Raw genomic sequence first — 27,962 nt, 5'->3', positions numbered from 1 at the left:
GGTCTGTCTGTGGCGACCTCCAGGCATCGCATCTGCTTTTCAGGCCCGGGCGCTGCGGCACAGGATGGCGCTGAACCACACGGCCCCGCCCCCGGACGAGCGCCGGCCGCGCCACCTTCGGGATGGGGACCCCTTTGCTTCCAAACTTTCCTGGGAAGCGGACTTAGTGGCTGGCTTTTACTTAACAATAATTGGTAAGTGTCCTTCATTTTCCCATGCGAAGCCTGCATCTAGAAGATTCGTGCCGTGTTGATTTTCCACAAAGATGCCCGCACTGAGGTGGGCGCACTGAGCCGAGGGGGAGACCGGGTGGGACGGGGAGGGGGTGGCGTTCCGGAGCGCGTCCGCATCTCACAGAAACGACTCTGTTCACTTTGTTATTAGGGACTCACATCCCCTCCATCATCCACAGACGTTTTACCGCAAGACAATTTCTCTTGAGACTATGTTTCGTTTTGGTTGCTTGTGTAGTAGATCTGTCTTCTGATAACAAAAATGAATGACAACGATCGCTTTATTAAATGGACTGCTTTTACGTTTCGAAAAATGCTTTTGACATAATGATCAGAGCGCAGGCTCAGAATGGGCCTTAGACCTCATCTGATTCAGCCTCTGCTTTTCACGACGCGGGGACCCGCGTCCCCGGGCGGTGCCAAGTAAGCACCGAGTTTACTTCCACTCAAGTCAAGCTGCACCACAAAAACATCACAGAGTGGTTTTGGTTAGAGTTGAAAAAAGAGCGTATTAATAATACACGGAAGCTAGTCAAGGGGCAAACGTTTTTGTGCCTAATCCACAGAGTGGTACGTCTGCTTCCAGGCTCTGCTAGTCCACGTGGTGGCCGCGTGTGCCTCCCGAGGGCTTGAATTGTGACTTTTCCAAATGGCCACGTGCTGTATGTCGTGTAAATAGATACTGAAGACATAGGACTAGAGCAAATAATGTAACATAGCTCATTGATAATTTGAAACAACTGACTACATGTTGAACCTGTAACATTTTAGACACATTAGGTTAAATCAATGTATTACCACAAGTAAATGATAATATTTTTTCTGTGTTTAGTATGGCTACTAGAAAAATGTTAGACCTGTATGTGGCTCACATTTCTGGTTTGTATTATATGACGTTTCTATTGGACAGCACTAGTCTAAGCAATTAGAGTCAACCACAGTACTTTTCTTAAATTCACAACCGTTGTTTTAAATTTGGGTAACCAGTGTGCAGAGGGGTTATGTCTTGAGCTGTATCTGCCTTTGGTCTTTTCAGATGTTGGGTCAAGCTTTCTCTTTCTCCTCTCCTTCTCTCTTTCTCCTCCCTCACTCTCTCTCTCTCATCTACTCATCGCTGGCTAAGACTTTCATTTAACCTCCTGAAATTAGCCAAATTCATTAGAAAGTCTGGAGCCCCCTCAATGATCAGTGCTTGACATTGAGTCAGAAATTCCACTGTGAAGGGATGCCCTGGGATCCATGGCTTTGTTAGGGTTATTGTTGTACTGATTTAAATTTGCTTTCTTATAGATGGACCTTCGTGTCCTTTCAAACACAAATATATACCGAGTGCCCATTCTTTGCTGCTGTTTAAGTGGTCGGAAACACAGCAGAGAGGAAAATGGGCGAACTAACCTCTGTCCGCACAGGGACCATCTGGTAGTAAAATCCACATGGCATTTTCAGTCAACATAAGCACTTTTCAATTATCGGAAAAGACAGAAAAACAGACATCTTAAAAATTGATTTTGTCTCCATCAGTTTTGCAAGGAATGAATTAAAGAGTAGCACCTTTAACCTGACAGATTTCTCCAAGTGACACAAAGTAGGGAGGGTGATTCTTTCATTCCCTACTCCGGGTGGGAAGGGGAGAGGCAACTGGGCTGGGTGGGCAGTCAGGGGAATTTCTCACTTGATGAGGAAATGGAGTTGGAAGGAAAATCGATGATCATATGCAAAGCGGAGCTCTGAGAGCAAGCCAGAAAAAGAGGTCCAGGAAGCCGCTGAGCAAAGGAAGCATCAGATGACTCAGAGAGTCAGGGAGTGGAGCCAGACAGGCGTTCAGGGTGAGGCCAGGGTCAGCCGGAGGAGCTGAACTCATCCTAGACCCCGTCTGGGGCTTGGTGCTGTATTATCTGGTTTCATCCCCTCCCAGGACAGGTGCGGGGATACGCCCCGATTTCTTCTAAGGAACCAGAATGGAATGACATTCTTGGTGAGCTTTGTGAAATACTAAAAGTCTTGGGGGAGAACTGGAAGATGAGAAGACAGTGTGAGTTTGGAATAGAGGAGAAATAAATTAGAGATCCATTTCTACCCTCTACACTTTGGCGATAACACTTCGTTTATTAATGGTCTATATAAGAGATGTACATTTTTTTTTGCATTCATAGAAAGATTTAGGATCTTGATCATTAAAAAAAAAATGACCCCCTCGCTTTAGTTTTTACCTTCTTCTTCTTGATTTCCTTTATGCATCATTAAAAATAAGTTTGCCTTTTCCTGACACTCCCCTACAGAGAAGACTGCCTGTGGGAATAATCTACATGCAATTTATAGAGAACAGGCTATTTTTGGATAAAGCTTTGGGCGCTGGGTGAAGCCTTATTAGTAAAGATAATCTAAGAAAAGGGAAATAAGGTAATCAATATTTTCAACTGAGAAGGGCGTTTAAAGGAGCTTTGTGAACCAAATGCATACGCGTAGTCGCTGTTTCTAATCTTTTCGGATACGAAGTAGGAGGCGCATGTTTGCAATTGTTCAAGCCATGTCTTCACATTTGGATTTCCTAGTGTGCCTTGCTCGCTGGTTTCCTTTAATGAGGCGTGGGTTTCTTTTTAGTTGGTTTTCTCTAGAATCTCCACAGTCTCCTCTTTTTTTTTTTCTTTTCTTTTCTCTTCTGTCTTAACAAAGCTAAAGAGGTTTTAATGCCATCAGGCAGCGCTGACCCCAGGGATTCAGAATTTCCTAAGAGCACAATGCAGCTAGTTTCTGGTGGTTTCATACCATCAGCTGAAACACACAATTTCCCCCCCTTTGCACCCCAAATGAATTGTGGTGGAGAAGTAGAAGTTAAAGCAGAAAACTCTGGGTTTCTCCTGTTAATACTCTCCTTATTCCTTACTACTAAAGGCAGCTGTACCAGATTCTCATTTATACACAGCTACACTATGAAGCAAGACTTCCTGAAGAAATCTACTCTACATGTTAAGCTATGGAAGTAGGTGTATTCTTTTCTTAAATAAAGTCAGTAGGGATTGGGTCTTTTTGGATGTAAACTGGGTTTGTAAGAGCTTGTGAACAGTATCTTTGTAATGCCGGAGGCCATCAGTCATTAATAAAAGGATATAAAAAAGTGGGGACACATTTATTCCTTTTGTTGGTAGGCTGGTGGGTTGACGGCCATGTTCTCTCCCTTTGGTGGGAGGGGAGAGTCCGTATTACCAATTGTCACCCACTTCCCCTCGGTACCTAGTCCAGAAGCAGCCGCAGACACCCAGCATCCGTGTGTCCCCAGGATGCAAAAGTCCTGGGATGTGTCTCCAGGTGTTGACCGTGTCCGTGCAGGGGGTCATGCCAGCCTACTCTGGCCTCTGCCTCTCCTGAACGCTGGTCCCCTCTCAGGAGTCCACAGTGATAGTGAAAGCACCTCATTGGTTTTGTCTTCAGACTTTGTCAATAGCCAAGAGGTTAACCTTTTTATCAGAGGGAAGGAGTTCTATAAAGCCAATACTCCATAAAAATGGCTAAGGATATGCTCCATCCAGGGGCCAGTATGAGAACCGACCAGGGCTTCCCACACCCTCCGGAGCTTCACTGGGAAATCAGTGGTTCCTTTTTCTGGGTAAGTTCAGTTGGATGATCCCTGACTCCTATCCATTTGGAGGCAACCCATCCCTCGCCTGTCACTCACAACTCCTGCTTTTTATTTCATCTTCTTAACTTAGATTTTTATTTAGAGTCCTCTCACTACCCTCTAAATCTATGGTGTCCATGTTTGAAATTAAGAAGTGTTTCAGATCCGAGGGAATGCTAATTCCTGGTTTTAACGATGGGAATTTATATTTTTCCTTGTAGGGATTCTGTCTACACTTGGAAATGGGTATGTCCTTTATATGTCTTCTAGACGAAAAAAGAAGCTGAGACCTGCGGAAATCATGACTATCAATTTAGCAGTCTGTGATCTGGGGATTTCAGGTAACACAGCCATGCTGTTTCTTCTTTGGGGGTTTGAACGCCCCATTCTAAGGTCCTCCCTGGCTTGCAGATCACCCCCTCTCCCTATCTCCTTTTGTTCCTCACTTCTCAAATCATCTTTACAGAGTTTGTGGTAAGTCAGTAGAGTGTTGCCTGGCTAAAGAGATTATCCATTAAACATATATTGAGTCCTTTCCACGTGCTTGCACCATGAGATGCTGAGGATACAATGTAAAATGATCCTTGATGCTTTAGACAGTTACACGTGTAGTGCGCTGAATGATTCAGAAAACAGAACCTACAGGCAGCCTCTAGGTCACTGTTTTTTTAAATTGTTATTTTTATTTTATTGAAATATAGTCAATTACAATGTATCGATTTCTGCTGTGCAGCACAATGTCCCAGTCATTCATATACATACATGCATTCCTGTCCATATATTTTTCATTAAAGGTTGTTGCAAGGTATTGAACATAGCTCATGTGCTATACAAAAGAAACTTTTAAAAAATCTATTTTTATGTATACTGGCTAACATTTGTAAATCTCAAACTCCCAGATGTATCCCTTCCCACCCCCTTTCCCCAGTAACCATAGGATTGTTTACTGTGTCTGCAAGTCTGTTTCTGTTTTGTCGATGAGTTCATAGTGTCCTTTTTTTTTCCCCTTTAGATTCCACGTATGAGTGGTATCGTATGGTATTTTTCTTTCTCTTTCGGGCTTACTTCACTTAGAATGACGATCTCTAGGTCCATCCCTGTTGCTGCAAATGGCATTATTTTATTCTTTTTTATGGCTGAGTGGTATTCCATTGTATAAATATACCACAACTAGGTCACTGTTTTGAGCACTGTTATATCCCTCTTACCCTTAAGGAAATCTATTAAGACAAACATTGAGGGGATAAGGTCTTCAGGGTAAATGATGGGTCTGAGAGGTGAGTATAGGAGGGGGGAAGGGCTGCCCTTCTAATGACATATTTAGTTGTGGCTTAGGGACTGATTGCAAGTAAAGGAAGCTGCTAGTTCAGTGGTTCTTGAACTTGGCTGCACAAAGACGTTACTTGGGGAAATTGAAAAAAAAAAAAAAAACCAACCCATAGCTGGGCTTCATACCGTGAAGTTTTGATTTAATTGTTTGAGAATGTTACCTGGGTATCAGGTTATTTAACATTAGAATTTCCAGGGAAGTTTGTTGTGCAGCCACAGTTTTGAACCACTGGCTTATTTCTTGCTTCTCTGGCCTCTCTGATAGTCCAGCAAGGAAGATCTGGAATAAAATTTCTCTTTACCTGTAATTCATTTTTACAAATATGAATGATTTTGGGGTAAGTCACCTCCCTTTGTTTTTATGTATAAAATTCCAGGGTTGCCTAGATACACTCAAATATGTGTTTGGATCCCCACTTTCTGCTACTTAACCTATGGTGTTAAGTTATCGAAACTGGGGAGACTGTGTTTGAACAGCATATACCAACCCCTCTTTCCACTGGAAACCTCTTAGCAGTTTCCCATCTAAAACATCTCTTTAAAAATATTCCTGATATTTGTTTCTTTCTTCATGAGTGCACTTTTCTGCCACTGCCCATCCCTAAAAACAAGGCTCAATAGTAAGTGTCTACTTTATGACACCCTTTGTGTCACTATTTGTCCATTTGTCACACAGCAGATGTGTTGCCCTCTTACTGAGTTCGGATGATCTTGGTTATTAGGGAAGACTTTACTCAGGATGGACAGGCTTAAATACCATGAGCTCTTCTGGGAAATACACATGCACATTCAGAGGAGCATGACATCTCAAGCCCTTTGCTGTAAAAATCGTCAAGACGAACCGCGGGGAATTTGCGAGGCTGCAAAATGACTGCCATTCTCGGTATTGCCACGCGATGGCGGTGTCGCAACGTGAATGCTGGCGCTCCCTGTCAGCTCTCCCTGCTTCCCCCTGGCGGTCCTCTCTGGTACTGCACGGGAAATGCTAGACTAAAACCTGCCATTTCAGCCACATCCTTCACCACCCCTGCTGAAGGCTGGATTAGACTCGGCTTGAATAAAAATGTCCTTAATTGGCCGGATACATTGAAAATGCTTTCGACCAAGCGAGTCTGCTCCAGAATTGCATATACCACCTCATTACTCTGCATATGTCTTTAGAGTAATTCACCAGAAGGCATTTTCTTCTGTAGGGTAGTTTTCTCTGATTAACTCAGATCATTTCTCCAACCTCTGAATATCTCTTAACGACATTTTTTCCCTTCCAAGAAACCTTACATTTTTTTAAATGCCTTTAAAATTCTTTTCTTGGTTAACTATATTCCATGATAAGCTCCTAGAAGAAACACAACCTACAGACCAGACATATTTCACCTCTATAACTAATATTTGTTGTCTAAATATCAATGGCTTTTAATTGTGTATATGTGTTAGAATTACCCAGGGAGCTAATATATATATATATATATTCTGATGGCTAAGTGCTTGCTCCAGATAAATTAAATCAGACTATTTGAGGGTTGGAGCCCTGGGCATTGGGATTTAAAATAAAGCAAAACAAAACGACTCCTCTTGTGATTTGAAAGTGCAGCCGGGTTTGAAACCATTCCGCCTAGACATTCCAGAATGTCTGTCGAAACCCTATGAGATCCCAGATGTTCTAGTTGACATCCCACAGGTTCATCAAATCTCCACTCCAGAAGGAGCTTAAAATACATTTTGCTCATGGATCCAAGGCACAACAGACACGAATTCACTCCATCTGAGCCACTGTCTCTATTGTTGTTGTTGTTGTTTTCCACATTCACAAAAATCTGAAGTATAATCAGTTTACTGTGTTGTGTGTTTCTGGTGTACAGCATAATATTTCAGTCATACGTGTACATACATATATTCCTTTTCATATTCTTTTCATTTTAGGTTACTACAAGATATTGAATATAGCTCCCCGTGCTACACAGTGGAAACTTGTTATCTGTTTTATATCTAGCAGTTAGTATGAGTCACTTTCCATTGTCTCTTTGGCTGCCTTTAGCACCCAGCCAGCAGACACTTATCTCAAGCTCGGAGTTTCCTCTCTCCTCTGCTTGGAATACTTTCCTTTTACTGGCTTGAATCTTCCACCACTGATTTAGCACCTAAATGTCACATTCTCAGAGAGGTCTTCCCTGATCTCCTTTCAGAACACAACCACTTCTGTCTGTCTCCATCCACCACTTCATTTTCCTTCCTATACTCCTCACTACCCAACATGACGTCATTTCCTTCCCAGCACTCCTCACTACCCAACATGATGTCATATCCTATCTTATGTTTCAGATGGTGTGTTTCTATTGTTTCCTCTATCTGTTCACAAAAGAACCTGTTGCTCTCAATCTCCACTTTGTCCTTGGCACATAATGGGCTCTGAGTATTACCGGTTGAATAAAGACCAGTTCTTTTCCACCGGGTTTCCTCGCTGACAACGGGTTAGCCCCAGTAGGACTAGGACGCTCGGATATGAGGGTGCTCAGTCTAGCCGGTGGGAGTATGAACCAGCTGCCCAGACAACTAGAGGAGATGTCTGCCTTGCTCACAAAGGTGCCCAGTAAATGTGTGTTAACTGACTGAACTAAGAGTATACCAAGGGAGGGGCATGCCTGGGAGGCGTGGGGCGGGCCGGCACCTGCAGGCTGCAAATATCAGTTGCTTGGTTTTTCTAAGGTATTAAGGCTGGAGAACCCTCTTTCAGTAGTTAGATCAGATAGAGAATTGGAGACCTTTCTCAGCCATTCCCTTCAAGGGAGGCTGAATGAGGAAGGTGTAGGGTGTGAATTAATGTAGAGTACTTTCTAGAAGAGATTGTGTGAGTAAGGGTTTGGCAAAAAATCTCATTGTTACTATGGGTTAAGACTTTCATTAGGAAATAGAAATATATTTATGATATTATATTTATGAAATCATTAAATTATCAGCTAAAAACTCAAACTAAATTTTGAAGTAAAAATGCTTAAACATCAGAATACATAGATAAATAAATAACATATAGTAATAACTGAATATTTATATTACATATAAAAAGATTATATAATAAAAAAAGAATACTTTCTAGAAAATAAACAAACAAAACAAACACAAGTGAATGCAGACAGAAGGAATAAATAGTTTAAATCTCAGAGATTTGGTTCTGGCTGTAAACACATTGGACCTAACAGTTGCTAAAACAGCTCTGTCTTGTCTGAATAGGAAAACTCAACAGCAAGTCGAGGTAGGCGGGTAGGTCTGCACCAGAGGGAACGCTCCTTGACAAACTGCTTGGTACTCTAGTCGTAGGCAAACCGTTCACCATCATCTCCTGCTTCTGTCACCGCTGGATGTTTGGCTGGATTGGCTGCCGCTGGTACGGGTGGGCTGGATTTTTCTTTGGCTGTGGAAGTCTTATCACTATGACTGCGGTCAGCCTGGACCGATACCTGAAAATCTGCTATTTGTCGTATGGTAAGTAGGAAGGTTTCTATTCCCTGATAGTCAAATCTAGGTGGCTTGTCAGAGCGGTCCATGTTTTACGCATAGGGAACAAACAAAGACTAACCTCAGAGACCAGGAGCTTTTCTATTTATAGCCTATCTTGTTCTAACACAGGTTTACAGATGTGAACTGGTATCGGTGTAGGTTTCTTTTAATACTACTTTTATGGGAATGTCTGGTGTTTGGCTATGATGGTTTTAAAAGTACCATTTCTTTGTATAAAGTGTGCAAGCTCTTACTGTGTTCTGCCTCGCAAGTAGAAGAAATCAAATGCGTTGAAAGGATGTTAGGTCTAAGATGTCTTAGTTGGTTCCCCACGTAGTAAGTATAATTCTCGGGAAGGATGTTTCTGATTCTCCTTTGTCGCTCAGTCTCCCTGTAACTGCAGAGATGAGGAATTCTCCCCCAGGTTAGAGAGCCGTGCCTGAGGCATGGACACCCGTACAGAAGTACCACCCAACGTTCTCTTTGTGTGTGGGAACGTAGAAAGCTGAGTGGTTAAGAGAAACTGGTGAGGGGTGAGCCCACAACAGCGAAGTTCAGAGGCTAAAGGTTTTCTGTTTTGTTTTGTTTTCATGATTAGACCGTTCCACATGTGAAAGATAACATTCAGTACTTTGCTTCTTGGAGTTCTGGGAATTTACCGAATACAAAAAAAGAAGCATTTGCACTCCTAAAGTTTATTATTGAGAACCAGCTATGACTGGGGAATAATACTGGTTCCCGTTGCACTGTTTGGTACATCAGTCTCAATCAGCCAGGTGGGCGTGACCATGAGGACACATCCTGAAATGGGAAAGATCAAGTTGATTTGGCAGTCTCAATGGGGTGAAATTTTTCTTTATATTTTAAAAGGCTACAGTCCTAAATTTAAAAAAATTGTTGAGAGGGGGTGTCAAGGGGTAGGGTCATGGCCCAATGTCTTCACCATTTAGGGCTCTTTTTTTTTTTTCAGTGCTCAGTTTTTTTAAAAAATTGCATCTCTTTTTCTAAACAGTTTAAAACTTGCAAATCGAAAGAGCTTAAATCAAAAATTCAAAAAAAATACAAAAATATAATTATACATATCCTGGATGATTTCAGAGTCAATTTTTTTCTATAAACTTATTTTTGATCCTATCAAATAGATTTTAAATATATCTATAGTTTTATAGATGAAAAAGCAAGAAGTTTAATTTCTAGGGAATATTTGAGGAATACTAAACCTCTATATCTCTGCTTTTTAAATATTTTCTTAACTTTAGGCTTTGCATCAATTAAAGAGATGGTACTGCCACTCCCTGAATCATGGCAGGGCACAGCTCCATAGGGGAACTGTTTATATTTTTCAGCTTCTTCTAAGGTTGATTCTCAGTGGTCTGGTTTTGTCATTGGAGTTGTCCCACTGGTAGAACCTCCACACAGTGTCTTGGAATGTTGGAATTAGAAGGCCACTTGGGGGCAGCAGGTAGCCCTTTTCTCCATGTAATGTGATCAACTGTTTTAAGGCATCCCTGCCGGACAGCCACTTGGCCTCTTCTTGAGAATAATTCCAGTGACCAGTGACGGGGAGCTTACTACTGCACAAGGCAGCCCGTTCTCTGATTGGTCTGCTCTCATTGTTACAATGTTATTCCTTATATTGAGACAAAACTGCCTCCCAGTAACCTCCACCCATTGGTCCTAGTTCTGACTTCTGGAGCAACACAGAACCAATCTACTAATCTACTCCCTCCTGTACTTGACAGCCTTTCACCACACTCGAATGTAAGTATAAAACACCTCACCGAGTAACCCTGACCATGAATGCTTACGCGTGTGCACGCCTACGCACGTGTCCATGAATATACGTGATTATCCGTGCCAGGGTGTTATCCGCTCTAATGGATGACCCAAAGCCGACAGCTTTTGTGGCTACAAGATTGCTACCCCCTCTCTGGTGGGCTCCTGAAATTTGCATTTCATGATACAAACTGCCATGCATTTGAAAACGTAGAGACAAAAGAAGCCATCGGTGGTATTTCTCGTTAGCACTAGTTGAGACAAACAGGGGAGTAAATACTTGCGTCCATGGAGCGTTTCAAAGTTTCTAAAGGAGGCCTGGCACTTCTTCTTCTCACACTTATCAAAATCTGTAAGCAATATATTTTTATTTCCTCCATTTTACTGCTAAGATCACTGATGTCCGGAAAGCTTACGTGAAGCGGGTCAAAGGCTGGAAATGAGAAAGATTCGGCCCTTCTGACCTCCCAGACCTCACGTGACCCTACGCAGAGGCAGGCCTTAAGTCTGTGCTGAAGAAATCACTTGGCTTTTATTAAATAAGTTTTGCTATTTCTTCTCTGCTACCCCAAACCCAGGCAGTTAGGAGCCACGTCTCTGGCCCTTTCGGTTTCGGGCAGTAAGCGGGATGGGGAGGTAACTTCCCATGTAGGCAGGAGCCCCAGACCCGGCAGATCTGTCAGTGGTTGTACTGAGATTTGGAAAATTATTGCTCGCGCTTTCCAGCTTTTCTTAGATGGCCGCTCTGTTTCTTCCTCTTGGAACTTGCTTTTGGCTAATGGAAACTAGTGCTGGAAAACAGAGCTCATTTTTTTTGGTTTTTTTTTTACTGAAAATATTTGCACAGAATTACTTTTGCAGAACGTGATACAGGCGAGCTAGATTCTCCACCTCTACCACTATGGCTGTGTGAGTGTGACTGTTCTGTTAACAGTGTTTGAAGATTCAAAATCTGCTCTCAGTCAGCAGAGTCGACCCCCTCTAAGATCACACCACACAGTCACGACCCTGGCATCAGCCCGCATCCCACCAGTGCTTAGGAAGAAGGTGAGGTGAGGGACATGGGAGCTTTTAGGAAGAAGGGTTTATTAGAGACCCAGGCAATGCCTTATCATTTCTCACCTCCTCCAAAGACTCTACCTTAGATGAACCCTTAATACGTGCTTTTTTTCTCTTTTTTTTGAGCTCCATCTTTGTAGTCTACCAGTTGGCCTCTTGCACTGGATAGGATCTTGAAGGTCATTCCCAGTGCTTCCCAAGATCCTCCACTGTCTCCAGCACCGTCTCTTCTCTTTACTGCCACCTTTCCCCAGCTTCTGTCACTTCCCCATCCCAAGGCTCCCAGATGCCAGAGAAAACCCTCCCTGTGGAATCACTTCCAGTTTTATTCTCTTGGAAAAAGGCCCCAGCTCTGGAACGCTTTTCCCTCCACCCCCGCTCCCTCCGGCTTCGGTTACTGACCACTTCTCCCAGAAGCCCGTGGAATAACTCTTTGGATGTGGAATTTGACGTGTCAAGGGGAGGTATCCGGGTGTCGGGCAGATTACATCCTGGTAATGCTCTTCTTCCACCTCCAGGGGTCTGGCTGAAAAGAAAGCACGCCTACATCTGCCTGGCCGTCATCTGGGCCTATGCCTCCTTCTGGACCACCATGCCCTTGGTAGGTCTGGGGGACTACGCGCCGGAGCCCTTTGGAACCTCCTGCACCCTGGACTGGTGGCTGGCCCAGGCTTCGGTGGGGGGCCAGATCTTCATCCTGAACATCCTCTTCTTCTGCCTCCTCCTGCCAACGGCGGTGATCGTGTTCTCCTACGTGAAGATCATTGCCAAGGTTAAGTCCTCCTCCAAAGAGGTGGCTCATTTTGACAGTCGGATCCACAGCAGCCACGTGCTGGAAATGAAACTGACCAAGGTAAGTGCAAGAGGGACAATTTACAGAGACGTTTTCTGATCACTTAAGACATCACAGGGTGAAGGGAGGGATGCGGGACTTGGGAAACTTAGAATGTCCACTATTTCTGTCCTTCTGAACTCTGCCATTATTTATTTAAACCTTTACAGTACCTCCTTATTCTTTCTCTCTCTCAGTCCCTTATTCACACACACACGCACACACACACACCACACACTACTTCTAAGAGCCACCAAATTTGTTCAGTGGGTCTACTGGGGGCTTATTCTCTCTATTGAATAGGATATTATTGGTGCTTAAAAATTATTTCACTAATAAGAGCAGCAACTTAATGATTCATAAAATGCCTCACAGTATTTGCTGTTTTGCCTGGATTTTGGTGGGCACGATTAGAGACATTCCTTGTTTACAGAGTGAGAGCGCACCACGCCTGGTTTCCTTAACACAAGAGCAGTTTCTGCAGCACTGAGTCCCGAGCCCCCTTGGAAAGTGCTAGTCTCAGAGCTGGCCACTCTTTCGATATTGGGGTCTCAGGGAGAGGGCAGACAACCTGAAAACAGACGAGGGTTTGGATTCCATCACTGGCACTTGCCGGGTTTGTGACCCAGAGTGAGCCACTTAACTTCTTTGGATCTGTTTCCTCACCTGTGTAGCAGGAATAGTGGCGTCTGCCTCACTGGGTGGCGGTGGGGATTCAATGAGCTGAAACACATTATCCTGTCGACTGATGCACGGACGATGTTAAAGAAACTGCAGTTCCTCCTTTCTCTTATAACTTATAGGAATTCTGGTAAGGTCTAAGGCAGTGGTCTGTACACTTTCATGGTGTCTCACCCTTATATTGAAAAAATGCTTTTCAGCTCATACCCTCAATATAAATGATGTGTAATACCATCGCTGTGTTTTTAATATTAGCACACCCTAGTTTCTATCTTATATATGTATTTTTTAAATTGAAGTACAGTTGATTTACAGCATTGTGTTAGTTTCTTGTGTACAGCATGGTGATTCAGTTACACATATATATTATTTTTCCTATTCTTTGTCATTATAGGGTATTAACAAGATATTGACTATAGTTCTCTGTGCTGTACAGTAGGACCTTGCTGTTTATCTGTTTTATATACAGTAGTTAATATCTGCAAACTGCAAACTCCTGATTTATCCTTTCCCTCTCTTCCCGACCCCGGTAACCATAAATTTGTTTTCTATGTCTGTGAGTCTGTTTCTGTTTTATAAAGAAATTCATTTGTGCCAATTTTTTAGGTTCCATATATAAGTGATAGCATATGATAGTTGCCTTTCCTGTCTGTTTCTATCTTATATTTTAAAGATAAAAATAAATGTAGAGTGACGTTCTAATCATTCTTCTGGTATCCCAGTCAATCCTGTGGCCCCTTACTCACCAAACTTCAAGTGTCCTCACAGCTTTCTCCAGAGACCACTGGCCTCAGGGACTTGGAGTGACCTGGTTCCCTCCAGACCAAAGGTAGCTTCCTAATAAGTCAGGACCTTTGTCCTGATATTTTTTAAATACATATTTAATTCATTATTTAATTATTATTTTATTTTGAGGGGGGTGTTAGATTTATTTATTATTTTCAGAGGCAGTGCTGGGGATTGAACCCAGGACCTCATGCATGCTAAGCATGTGCTCTACCACTTGAACTATACCCTGCCCACCCGCATCCTAGTATTATTTTTCTCTCCAAATTTCAGATCTTTTGACATTACGCAGGGACCTCCTGGCTGCACAGTGTGAGCTAGAGGTTCTGCGTGGTTCTTGTTCGCCTTCACTCTCTGAGCTCCACATCTGAGTAGGAGGAAGTTCGAGAGAACTCTTCATTCTTTAAATCTGTGCTGATAACCTAAAAATAGAGCAGATCTACAATTGGCTGTAAAGGAGGGAAAACATTTCCATAAAATGCAGGATCATGAGTTAAGTTCTTCATTTCCAGCTCTTCTTTTAACTCTACCCTGTGATTAAAAAAGACTAATCCAAATAAATCAATCCAAGTTCACTGTAGCTGAAACTGAATCCAAATTCCGTTCTGTACCGAGTCCTATTGTGGGAACTGGGTGAACGCAACAGAGATAGCAGCGTTCCTTTCCCGCAGCTCCTGGACGGGGGCCCCGGAAGCCCGCGGTGTCTGGGACGCCGGTGCGTGGGTGTTTGCTGACCTTGCAGCTCTGCCGTTTGGCAAACCACGAAGCTGCCGGGATGTGACAGGACGTCTCCGGGCTCTTCCCGGCCCCAGGGCTGCTGGCCTGGAGACACGCGGATGGTCTTGCGCAGTGAGTCTGCGTCTTCCTACCGGGGAGGCCCTTCTCCCGTTCCTCGGAGCCTTTACTCGTCATCCTCTCTGCTGCTGGTTGAATTGCTCGACTCAGCCCGCTCACAGCCGGCTTTTGCAGACACCTCGCACCCCGTTCTCTGTGTGTTCTTGAGGGTGGGCAGCTTGTTGGTCGGAGCTTCTGAAGCACATCATGCGTCCGCGTGGAAGCTCAGCCCACACCGTTTAATATTTGGGCGGGGGGTAGGTCATTAGGTTTATTTATGTCTTTATTTTTAGAGGAGGTACTGGGGATTGAACCCAGGACCGCGGGCGTGCTAGCGCGCACGCGCGCTCTGCCGCTGAGCTGTGCCCTCCCCCTGCCACCGCTTGACCTGTGTTACCATTCTCCTTGACCTGCACTGCGCAGACCAGAGTCAGGCTCACGTAGACGGGATTAACCAAAGAGGTGCTAAATGCAAAGTGTAGGCGTTCATGAGCATGACTTTATTGTACACAGATCTTCTAACCTATGTTCTCAGTAACGCTGTTACATATAATGTCTGTATTAGATGTTTGTATTTCATTTGTAGATGTAAAACCTATATGAAAATAACCTGAACTGACAAGATTTCTAATTATTCACATTTATGCCAAAAATTTAAGCCAAAATTCAACCCACGTCGAAAAACAAACACAACTTTCCATGGTGGCCCCTTCTGTACTCAATTTAAACAGTTTTCATTTACAATTTAAGTTTGATCTTGCTTTTCTGCACTAAGTAAAAATAAGTAGAAAACCCTTTGCTGGGCCTTTTCACGGTTGTAGAAGCCCGGTCCTCCACCCCGCTCCCTCTCAAGGTCAGCAATTGGCTAATTCAATTGGTGCCTCAGATCGCAGAATGGCCTGGTCCAAAAGCTGATTATTTAAAGGGCACCTCCTGGGATTCTGGACTCAAAATCTTTTTTTTTTTTCTTTTTTTGGTGCTCCGGGCCTGCTTTTTACCAGACCGGCCTCGTCAACTTAAAAATCGACGTTCCATCTATAAACCTTTCTCCACATTGTAATTTCCTTCTAATTAATGAAAAACATGGTTTTGTTAGACTTTTATAGCAGGCTGAAATTTCACAGACTACAGAAATTGCAGAGGTGTGCAAAAGAAAAAAAAAACCCCAAAGAAACCAAAAAAAGAAGAAGAAGAAGAAGAAGAAGAAGAAAACTCCATCTCTGTGTTCTTATGACTCTGGTTCATCTCATCTTTAAGCCTGCATGTGACCTGGTGAAAGTACCAGCATTACACGATCAAGATAAATTCAGTTGAATCAGGGTTTCCTCTCCTTCCTAGACTCTGTGTAAGTTCCAGGGAGGTGTTCGTGACTCCACGGGGCCCGTGGGTGGGGGCTCCTGGTTTGGTTGCTGTCATTTATTGGCCCTGGTGTTGCTGAGAGAGCTAAGCTTCCCTCCAGCCTTAGGCGTGGGTTGTCGTGGGTCACTTTGCATCCTTGTTTCAGCCTCTTAAGGCTTATCAGCAATTCCAGCTACTCCCCCATAGTTGGACCACAGCCCATCAGGTGGATGTTGGGAGGCAGCCAGGTCCCCAGGAAGTGAGGCGGGCAGGTCCCTGGGAAGTGAGGCGCAGGCTTTCTGCTCTCATATCCCCAAGTGCATTGAGGGTCTGTTTCTCCCCGACCCCATCCCTGGCCCCTGCGCTCAGTCCAGGGCCGTACCTTCAGGACAGCTTCACAAGGTCAGCTTCCACTTCCTCTGTTGTCCTCCTTCGCCATTCGGCAGTAAGCCCTCCACCCATCGTGGGGTGGGACACCTGGCCCGTGTAGCCATGTACATTCCTGGAAATTGTCCACACAGTGCACTTAATGCCCGAGTCCTGCAAGTCTGTGGCGGCAGATACTCAAGGTCATTTTTGTCACGCTCGAGACCCTTTCTCTCAACAATTTCCTCTCTTGAAAGTTTTAAATTTCCATTTTGAAGCTCAGAAGCTGAGAGACGAATGGCTTACTTCTCGGGGCATTTTCTGCTTGTAAAAACCTTTATCCCGATGCAGTGCCTCTTGCTGCTGCTCTAACAAGGGGAAAGGCAGAGTCACAGGAAGGAAATACTCAAAGCATCAATTAATTCTTCCAGATATTATTATGCTGTTCACGCGGGTACTTCATATTTATTCATTTAACACACAGACATCACCTATGGTGTCCCAGGCAGACCCCGTGGACCCCTGGGTTTCTCTTAATTTCTCTTCTTCGTGGACGCCTTCCTGAGCCCTCCTGGCTGGTTGAAGTCCCTCTGCTGTGGGCCTTCAGAGCAAGTGGTGCATCCACTTTTCTGAGTGACACATCTTTGTGGCTCTTCTGTGCAAGACAGTAGCTAGGTGAGGGCAAGTGCTGTTTGCCTGGCTGCCACCTCCTGTCACCTGCTAGTTGCTTAGCCAGCATTGCTGGGACGACACCTAACAGAAGGCACTATGTTAACCTAATGAGTTTGATTGGTATTAATCAGTTCCTTGACTCCCCTCCCCCGCTCGAGTGCCTCTGTCCCTTTTATTTTGTTTTGCTTTGTTTGTTTATACTGACTGTGAAGTCTTTTTAAAACTCATTAGCATAAGCCTCTGCTTCCTTCAAATGACTCCTCCCCCTTATTGCTCACTGAACCATATTCACCATTGAGGGTTCAGATCCGAGAACCCCCACACGGACTCTAAGTGTAGTTGCTGGGAAAGCTGAACTGTATTCCTTTCTTCTTTTTTTAACCAATTGATTAATTCCTTTCCTCTGGTTCATCTTCGTTGTTTTTAGCTTAACTCTTACTTCCCAGAGAAGCATTCTCCAAATTGAATCTGAGTCCTCCTATTAAAGCGTTTCATTGCTGCTTTTTCATTTCCCTCTTAGAACCTGTCCCAATTTATAATTAATTGCAATTGCATACTTATTTTGGGGATTATTTGTTCATTGCCTGCCTTTACCACTTGTCAGTAAGGCCCCTGGGGGTAGCAACCATGTCTTTCTGCTCACTCTGTGTCCTGAGGACCCAATAGGATGCCTCAAACATATACAGATACATTTGTTGATGGAAAGAATTTCAAACAAGGGGTCAGGCTCAGTTTTGCCACTAGCTCACTGAGAAATCTCACATAGCCAACATTTGTTAGTTATTTTGGCTGCCAATGATTGAAAGCCTTTCCAGGTCTGAAATGTCCACGCTGAGAAACTGTCAACGTCCTGTGTCTTGCTGGGGAGTAGCGGGGGAGGAACAATGCATCTGTGCAAAGACGGCTTCTTAATTTAAAAGATGCACAAAGATCAGTTATTAATTTTCCAAGATTCCCTTGCAGCTAGAGAGAAGTTTTGATCCTAGGTTCCAGCCATAACTGCCTGTCTCAGGAACTAGGGGCACCTGGTGGAGACTGCTTCAGAGGACACTGCTATAGAAGCCGTGGTTTCGGTATCAGAACCGGCTGAAGTCATGGTTTTAGGTATCATTTCTGTCTGCTTGGCCACAGTTCTAAGTTGTGCATTCCCAGTGATGCTGCATCTTATCCTTTCTGTCTCACTCAGCTGAAGTCCATTTCTGTTGCTTGCAGTTCAGAATCTTGAGTGACTCACCTTGGGAGAATCATATAATCTCTTTGGGCTTTATGTGTGAAAGGAGACGGGGGAAAGGAATTAAGTGATATCTAAGCTACCTTCTAAAACTCCAAGGCTCTATGAAAATGGCTAGCGCAGTGGGGTTGTTTAAAGTTTATATCACTAAAACCACTCGCCTCTGGACTAGGCACACATTGCCGTCTGAGCAGCTACCTCCCCACCTTGAAGGCTTAGTTCATCTGTAGTGAATAATGTGGTATCTCCCTTGTTTGGTCGAGCGAAGTACTTATAAACGTCTGTGTTCTGTTCTGTAAGCCAGCCACCGCCTAGTCAGGCAATACTGCGTTCAGCTTTAGACCAAAACCCCAAAACACAGACGCAGAAAGGACATGACCTGACTTACAGCCTCCCCCTCCAGTCACAGCTCTCGCTTGCTTATGGAGTAGGGGTATTTTAAGATTTGAGAAACTTGCAACTGGGAAGTGCAGAATTCTTCTTTTTCTTCTACTTCTATTTTTTTTTTTAAAGTATGAAGTAATGTTTTCTAGTTGGATCGCAGCCCAGGCTGACACGGCAGAGGCACCAAAGCCCTCCGAAGTGTTTTCTTTCTCGGTGTCTGAAGGTGGGTCTGAGACAGTTGCCCTTTGTTGTTGTTGTGTTGATAAAATAGAGGCAAGGAAGGAAGTCAGACTAGACGTGTTTGGAGTTGTCGAATTACTTAGTTTCTTAAAGGCGATGTGAAAGCTAAATATCACCACCCCTGCTTGATATAAATGAGGGAACTGAGGGCTGAGGAAGGTGGGTCACAGTTGTCCGACCCCCCCATCTCCCCCTTGCCTTGGGGGGTCTCACTCAGTGACAGCTGCCCACACGTGGATGGTAGTGGTCTCGTAACTGCCATTTATTGTTGCACTGTCATCCGTTAATACCGTTCTCCCCTCTGGTTGGGAACAGATCCATATACCTGCTGGCTCGAGCCAAGATAGGAAAACCAAATCTGCTCTGCCTGGGCTCCTGCCACCTGTGCGCTTCCTGGAAGCAGGCGGGGACCCTCTCCCTGCCCCATCTCTCACTGCGCAGATGTGGTGAGCTCTCTTCCCGTGACCTTATCTCATCCCAGCCACTGAAATATCTCTGTTATCAGCAGTCTAGCTGGTTCTGGAGTGTGATTCAGTCTCATGGTTGGTGGGGAATTTATTCCACATCTCTCGCCCCCATTGTAAGCCTTCACTCCCATATCAAGCCCTCTCCTCATGTATTTCATTATCCAAGGCCAGCACGCAGCTTCCAGCGTTGGCTACAGTCTTACTTCTGTCTGGGCAAAGGAGCCTGGTGCGAGGAACTGAAGTGGCAGGTCTCAGAGAGTCAGGGATTCTGTCTCCCTCACACTGGTCAGTGGAGCTGAACCGTAATTGGAATCCAAGTCCTGGAGTGTCTCCACGTCAGACTTTTCCGCTCTCCCACGTGGCCTCGGCACGCAGACAGGACAGGACTTCCCTTCTTGGACGCATTTTCTGCTGTAATGGTTCAGACGTATCAGGTCAAGAGGCAGAGCCTTGTATAACTTGGAGAATTTACTTTCGACTCTATTCAATTTTTGCTTCCATTGGTTAATTCCCTGGAATGGATCCATGTGGGCAATATTGCTTATGTGACACTTGATGCCAGCTTGAACTGGAGCTGGAACATACCGATATCCTTTGGTTTGTAGCTGCAGCAAGATATATTTAAAATCAACTGGGTTGCAGATGTGTGATTCTTTTGTAGAAGCTAAAACACGTATTCTGTGAATTTCCTCCCACAAAACCTGTCTAATTTAAGAGTTGGATGTTTTTGCTCCCTTTCCAGTGAACCAAAAGGCAGTGACAAAAGCGAAGCACTTAAAAAATAAACAACTTAGAAGAAACTGACAGGAACAAGTGCCTGTGTTAGAGCTGGTTTGAAGATGTCTGGGAGAGAGATTTTGGAAAATAGAAAAGAGGAAACACTCAGAAATGTGGGAAGTAAGGAAAAGACTGATGGGAAGATTAAATGTGCTCCAAGTTGAGTAGAAAGTTCTGGGATCACTGGGTGTAACAAGAAAGGTTTGCAAATTTTTGCAATCTATCTTAAAATTATTTGAATACTTAATATGATGTGTGGAGTATATTTGAACATGAGAAGCTTGTAGAAAACGATTGTGCCTCATATTAACTTTGTATTCACTTCAAAAATGTAAGTAACACTATGCAGTACTCTTAGAGCTAAGCTTTTATCCCTCTTTCTGCTTTAAACTTGATTTCTAGTCATTCAGCTTGAAGCATTTGGCTTTATTCTAACCTCAGAGAAAGCACACCGATTCATTTGCGATGTGTTTAAAAATCGCGGTGTATTTAAGTCTCCTGTGTCTTTTTAAAAAAGGATAATAGGATGCACATGTTTTAAGTCCCTCCTCTTCCCCATTGCCCATGCCCATTAAAAACAGCAAATACGTAAAATGGGGAAATATTAAGGACTAAGTGCTAATCTGTTTCTTGTCAATGACTTTGGCAGCAGCACAGAAAACAGCTTTGGAGACACTGTGAAGTCATCTTATGGCTCACCAAAGGAGACAGGATGGAGCTGTGTGAAGTTCCCAGACACCTGCTAGAGCAGGCTTTATTTATATAGTTATTGTTTGTTTGGGGATTTAGAAAAAAAAAAAAAAAAGACCGTCCCTGAGAGCTTTGGGGCATCCATTCCATTTATAACCAGAAGTCACACAGACCAAACCCTGACACCATTTCTCCTGGGTAAGCTTCTGCAGAAAGATGGAAAAGCGAGCAAACTGCATGTATGCGCCCACCTCGCTGATAACTGCTGGGCACAGGTGAGCATTTTGGCTCAGGACCCTAGCGCGGGGGCTGCAGGATGTGCAGGAGGTCTGGGTTCATTTGCTTCATCACTTTGGGATTGAGATTATGTATTTGCAAAATGGATACTGTTTTTTTTTTTTTTCCAGTAGTTAATATTTAGAAATGAGCCTTGAACTTCTGGGGTAGAAATTTTGAACCTGAGATTTTCGGGTAGATTCCCCATGCTTCCGTCTGGACACACCACACAAATGTGGGGTTCTCAGGGTGAGGACACCCTACTGGCAGGCTGTTCCACACGTCAGGTAGACCGAGGGCACGGACCACTTCCTGCACACAAGAGCCCTGCTCCCACTACAGCACCTTGAAATGCACATGCATACAAATGACTTCGTTATAAGAAAAACTTCTCCAGTTGGATTTCAAAAACAAAAAGGCAGGCACAAATATCGTTGTTTGAACTGTTATTAATAAAACATTTGATGTCCCATTTCTCATCCCTGATTCTCCACGCCAGCTTGCTGTGACCTGGATGTTGGGAACTGTCACTTTGCTTCTTCAGCAAGGGGGTGGGGGAAAGAGGAAGTGGTGGCCTGGCCTCAGAGACCGCCATCCTTTCCTCTTCCCAGGATTTTAGAGAACTCAGAGGTAAAAAAGGAAGGCTGACTTTTCCTCAGACTGCCTTATAAAATCCCAAAGGTGGATCTGACTATGCTCTTTCTGGTCACGTGTCCACCCCTGTTCCTACAATTGCAGCCAGGGGCGCGCAGTCTTCTGGTCAGACTTGGGTCCTGTGATTCCTGTGATGCCAACTCCAAAACCAGAAGGGACGAAGGGGACACTAAGGTGGAAGAGGTACTGGGAAGAGGAAAAGAAATACAAACACACACCACCAGAGTTCCACCACACCGAGGGCAAACTTGACCACCATTTCGTTATTTACCTTACAGATTACAGTATATTCTTGCAGATTACAGTAGAAGGATACTTTGAAGTTAGCGCAGTGTCTCTCAACTGGGGTAAGATAAAACCCACGCCTTGGACTTCCTTTGCCAGTCTCTGTTGACTGAGTGAATAAACAATGACCTTTCACCCTCTTATTTCTTTTTATTTTATTTATTTATTTGGTGGAGGAGGTAATGAGGTTTGTCTATTTACTTATTGCTTAACTGGAGATAGTGAGGATTAAACCCAGGACCTCCTGCATGCTAGGCAGGCACTCTGCCCCTGAGCGATCTCCTCCCCCAGCTTCCTATTTCTTCCCATTGCATTTTAGTTTACAGGTTAATCTTCCTAAACACAGCTCTCCCACGTCTCCTGCTCAGAATTCCACTAATGCCTCCAGGCACATGGAGTGAAGTGCGGGCTCAGTAGGACGTTGCGCAGAACCCCGAGGACATGGATGTTGGCTGTCTTTCCAGATGTGTTTCTCTTTGCTGCTTTCTCATACACCAGAGTGACGTGCCGCCTGCTTCCTGTACAACCTCGCACAGACCTGTCTGTGCCTTGGCTCCTGCTGGTGTCGCCAGGATGCCTTTACTTCCACTTGCCAACGTGCATTTTACATGCCACGTTCCTCATGGAACTGTTCTTACTTGGCTCCATCGCGAGTAGTTTTGTCCTCCTCTGAGCTGGCACTTAAACCCCGTCCTCCTCCGACTGGCGCTTAAACCCCGTTCAGCTTTGTGCTGTAGGTGTTTGTGTTCTGGAGGGTGACAACCCAGGCACGGAGGTGTGCTGGCCTCCCCAGCTGCACTCACACAGTGTCTTACACAAAGCACTTGCTAAAAAAAGTTGTGCTGAATTAAAGTGGGACAATCTCCAGGGTCAGACAGAGAGTCACGGGCACAAATTAGAACTACATTCCTAAAGGTGGTGAGACACTAGTCAGGGCACCTTAAACCCCATCTCTAACCAGTCTGTGGTCTGGAAGTTAAGAGGCTCCTAAGGTAAATATAATTTTCTGAGTGAGAAAAGCACTTTCTGGAAAAACCTCATTTGATACTACTGTGCCATTTTGGTTCAAGCTCGATCACTCTCTTTTCTTTCGTAGCCAGTGAATTTCCACTCCCTGAGCCTCAAACTTGAGAAAAACTTGAGCCCCAAGAGATAACATTTAATAGAAAGCTCTGAAGAAGATTCCTATTAGAATTTCAAACAAGGGTAGAGTTTCTAAGTTTTCTGAGGCAAATATGAGTGATTAAAAATTTCATCAAGGTGAACATAGTCTCCATCTAGTTTGTAAGTGAATGTGGGTTGAGAAGTCGGGAAGTTTCAGGAGCACAGATGTCTTTTTAGCGTGATTTCCTGCTCAATGTAGGCATAACCGGACAGCTTTTGTGGGGTTAAACCTTGGGTCTTTGTGTGCATTCAAATCCTAGAGTGGAGAACGCAGAGGCTGCGGTAAATGGTAAAGAATCCTTATAACTTCTTCTGAACATCTCAGAAGTCCGTAAGAAATGATTCTGATTGGCAAGATACATGAAAAGCTAATAGACTTTCTTGGGTATAAACAGGCTACCATCTTTGTCCCCTCCCCATCATTTCCTCCGGGTGTCTTGATTTTGTTCTCTTGTCACCTTCCCTCCACAGGTGGCCATGCTGATTTGCGCTGGCTTCCTGATCGCCTGGATTCCCTACGCCGTGGTTTCGGTGTGGTCAGCTTTTGGGAGGCCAGACTCCATCCCCATCCAGCTCTCCGTGGTGCCAACCCTCCTTGCGAAGTCAGCAGCGATGTACAACCCCATCATTTACCAGGTCATCGATTACAAATTTGCCTGTTGCCAAACGGGTGGTTTGAAAGCAACTAAGAAGAAATCTTTGGAAGACTTCAGGTACAATTTCAGAAACTGGAGATGGATGAGACCTTCTCTGTTTCTAAATCCCCTGGAGTTCAAGCCACTAGGCTGTGCTGCCCTCTTAGAGTCAGAGTTCATCACTGAGTGTTAGCGCTAGAAGGACTTTATTTTCTCTTCATTAAAATTCCCCAAATCAAGTAATCAGGTATGAAGGAGTTGGACCACAGGTAGAAAGGGTGAGAAAAGTGGTTTTGTTTTCAACTGTAGAGCAGCTAACTTACGGAACCACGCCAATTTGAGCAGTCGCCTTTTATCACTCTTACGTACGTGGAAGCAAATCCATTTCACTCCAGTGCTACTGCGCTACGTAGCGTTGAGCCAAAATTAAGCTTTCACAACAGAAAAGATTCTCTTCTTTGAGGACATTTCTACTATTAGCTTAAAGTACAAGATTTGGATGGGCCAAGGCAGGGGAATCAGGGAGGTGACTTTTTACTTTCTGCCAAGTTCTTTATTTTATTTTCACAACAGACCCATATGATTCCTTCTCTTTGTCAGATGAGGAAACTGAGGTTCAAGTAAGGTGAGGGTCTGTTTGGCTTCAAAATTCAAGACCCCTATGTCTACTTGCTTTAAACAGATAGTCATCCAAGTTCAAACACAGTATAAAAAGATCTACGTTTTTATACTCCCTTCCCCGATGTTTTGTGGTTTTGATCTCCTATTTTACATCTTCTGTTACACGATGAACAAGTCTGGGGATCCAGCACCATTTTTCCCAAAGACCCCAAAGTCTGAGGGTGAAAGAGTAGAGGACGATTGGTCGTTTTGTGTGTCCACTCAGAGCCAGCCTTGGTGAATGTGAAACAGGCACCGCATCCCTGGTCGGCAATGAGGGGTGCTGGGGAGGCCCCTTAGTTCATAAGCTCTAGAAGGTTTTTGCATCCTATTTTCTTTGAGTAGGTAGGGAACGGAGGAGAAAGGTAGAAGTGACTACAAGATGTGGGTTTTCACCTTGTTCTCTCACTCTGCTTGAGCAAGTTGAGCAAGTGACAGATCTTCGGACCTTTACGTGTCCTCAGCATGTAGGTACAGCATCAAAGAAAAAGGATTTAAAAAGGCACAAATGAAAGGTAGTGTTGTCAGCGGTGCTATGGTTCCAGGGGGAGAAACAGTTTCGAGGCAGCAGGCAAGTGTTTAAGAACAACTTTGCTATTTACAGTAGCAAAGTTCTTTATCTTTGGGAAAAGGAACTACTTAGAGCCTAGGGCTGGGATGAGCTCATAGCAATGCCTGTCTTAATAAGCCTTATAAACTTATTAATTATTTTATTAACATAATTATAAATAATATAATAATATATAATACAGTTTTATTACATAATTTATAATAATTACAAACAATAAATAATATAATAAAATAATACAAATAAACAGTAAAATAATAATGAGTAATTATTATTAAATAATATGCTTAATAAGCTGTAATAATTACACAAAATGCCCATGTAAAGGGGGCTAGGTGACAACAGTTTAGTGTTTTTTCTTCCCCAACTTGGTGGTGGTTATTATGTGCTTTGTTGAGTTGAATATAAATTCAGATACTAAAATGCATCTATTTTGGATGTGAAACACTTTGCCCTCGTCAGCTATTAATACTGTAGCATGAATGCAGGTAGAAAGAATACTTTCAGTACAGCAGTTGTGGGAGAAGGTGGTGGGGGCACTTTTTCATCCGAAGGAGGGCAGAATTTGACAGGAAAGGCTGAAGGCAAATTCCACTTACCTTCTAATTTTGCTTGAGACTGACTCTGGGCTCTGTTTAGTCGCTCACAGGTGTGACTAGCACGTCAGTATTCAACACTTAGCGATGCAAAGAGAGACATTTATGTAGAAGAAAGAGACCTTGGGCCGCAAACCTTTGGAAAGATCAGCCAGGCAAGAGAGAATTCGGTTCACCTACTCCTCTTAGCCGTTTATCTGAAATACAGTAGCTGCCTTACTGGAGGACCAGGGCTAATTCCCGACCCCAGAGTTTCAGCTTCTGGTGCGAAAAGCAGGCAGTAGTGCTGAAGCAGGCTGGACGCCTTGGATTCTGGACATCGAAGCATCTTCAGGGAAATCACACTGAAGAGGTGTGATGAGCTGGCAGATTTTAGCAGGATCTGCTTCGGAGGAGAGTCAGAAGGCTGTGAAGAGGCCACCAGACGTGGTTTTTGTTTTTGTTTTTGTTTTAAGCTTTCCCAAGAAGACAAACAAACTGCCCAAAAGAATTTTATTTGTCTTTGTTGTTATTTAGAAGCTAAGACAATGGGTCACGTAGAGCTTACAGAGTGAGGTCAAGTTCAGAGGGGTTAACGTACCACCAGAGCAATTCAACTGAATTAAACCAGATTAATTTTATCCTTATCTTTCTTTTTCTGAGCTCTCAACTGTATTTACTTATGATGGGAGGCCCTCTTGGGAAATATTTTGAATTCAAATCAAAAAGCTAACGTGTTGACTATGAGATTGTGGAAGTAAATTTTGAGTAATTGTCACAGTTCACTAAAAATTAACTCACTGCTTTTTTTTTTTCCTCTGAATTGAGTCCCCTGCAATTTTGGTAGAGACTGATAAACTGAAGGAAAAGCAACGTGGCCAAGAATGCTTTTTGAAATGTTATTACTCGCTAGACTACATTATCCAGACGTAGCCTCCCATATTTTGTGAGCAATGTTTTTGCACCCTGGCTGTGTGTTAGACACACCCAGGGAAATTGGAAAAAAAAAAAAAACTGCTACCTGGACCCCAGCTGCAGGAACTTGGATTGAATCGGTCTGGATGGGACCTGAGCTTCAGTGATTTGGCTGGTTCTCTCTCCCAGATGGTTCTCTCACTTGGTCATTTTTGAAAGCCAGTGACCCAGAGTCTGGGAAAGGGAAACACTGACACGGGGGCTCATGGAGTCATACGCCTCTCACCCACCTATCCAGCAACTGGTGAGGCCACCCACCCCCAGTGACTTCAGATGCGAGGCCAGTCTTGGGGTGGAGGGGGTAATAGAAATGCTCAAAAATGCCGGGGGTGCATAGAGAAGGACCACATTCCATGCCCCTAGAACTTCAGTAAAAGTAGAGAACAAAGAAGAACAAAGCCCCAAATTCTGGCATTGCTTGTAGTCGAGCCTCCTTGACCACCTTAGTTTAAATGCTGTCGTTCCAAAGAGCATTCTTTCAGTGGGTGAGCCCACCTGAGTGGTAGGTAGGTGTGCGGTGGATTTCGTCCTAGAGGATAAGAAACTCACAGGAAATGCTTCATAAACTAGTGGCTTATATTTGGAAAGCTCTGCCCAAGGGATTTCTTGACTTCGAATATTCTAATTAATTAATTAATTAATCTTTATTTATTTTAACTCATTTTATTTATTTTATTTTGCGGTAAGGAGGAAATTAGGTTTATTTATTTAAGTGGAAGTACTGGGGATTGAACCCAGGACCTTGGGCACGCTAGGCAGACACTCTACCGTCTGAGCTATACCCTTGCCCCAACTTTGAATATTCTAAACTAAATTATTATTTTTCCATCTCTTTTTTTAAAAAAATAAAATCAAACCAGCATCTTTATTTTCTTAGTGGAGGTACTGGGGATTGAACGCAGGAAGGACCTCGTGCCTCCTAAACATGTGCTCTACCACTGAGCTATACTCTCCCCATCTATCTCTTAATTCAAGTCTTGTGCATATAATCTTCATGGTACTCAAGGTTAACATGATATACATGAGTATCTATGAGATATATAAATACACCCACTTTCAATTGCGTTTTCCCCTTCCTCTGTCTAGGCTGCACACCGTGACCACAGTCCGGAAGTCTTCTGCTGTGCTGGAAATCCATCAGGAGGTATGAAGATGGACACACGTTACTCACGGACACAGTTATTCACTAATTTGCCTCGTCACTGCTGTTAGCGTGTGATTGCGACCACACCTTTCTCTTTATATTATATTTTTATATTTTGTACACTTTTCCTCTTTCTCCTTAAGCCAGGATTTACTGGGAAATTCTGATGGCCCATCGGACCCTGGAGGATGTAGGTTACTGCCTTAGGGAAGATTCTGGAATG

At 43.8% G+C, this 27,962-nt stretch overlaps 1 protein-coding gene across 1 annotated transcript; it reads left to right on the top strand.

The window, feature by feature from the left end:
- Window positions 1–44: 44 nt before the first annotated feature.
- Window positions 45–27,865, top strand: OPN5 (opsin 5). The gene is made up of 6 exons (XM_006201926.2): window positions 45–194; window positions 4,071–4,190; window positions 8,485–8,655; window positions 12,024–12,358; window positions 23,654–23,895; window positions 27,682–27,865. The coding sequence occupies exons 1-6, from the start codon at window positions 65–67 to the stop codon at window positions 27,743–27,745; spliced, it is 1,062 nt and encodes a 353-aa protein (XP_006201988.1). The 5' UTR covers window positions 45–64; the 3' UTR covers window positions 27,746–27,865.
- Window positions 27,866–27,962: the final 97 nt, after the last annotated feature.

This window comes from Vicugna pacos, chromosome 20, assembly GCF_048564905.1.
Source record: "Vicugna pacos chromosome 20, VicPac4, whole genome shotgun sequence".
Taxonomy (NCBI): domain Eukaryota; kingdom Metazoa; phylum Chordata; class Mammalia; order Artiodactyla; family Camelidae; genus Vicugna; species Vicugna pacos.
This window is presented reverse-complemented; position numbering and strand designations above follow the sequence as displayed.

Bases quoted from the DNA above. Each gene is read 5' to 3' on its own strand.
- OPN5 (XM_006201926.2), top strand. From the start codon at position 65: ATGGCGCTGAACCACACGGCCCCGCCCCCGGACGAGCGCCGGCCGCGC. The intron at 195-4,070 runs GTAAGTGTCCTT...TTTTCCTTGTAG, and splicing joins CTTTTACTTAACAATAATTG to GGATTCTGTCTACACTTGGA. The intron at 12,359-23,653 runs GTAAGTGCAAGA...TTCCCTCCACAG, and splicing joins TGGAAATGAAACTGACCAAG to GTGGCCATGCTGATTTGCGC.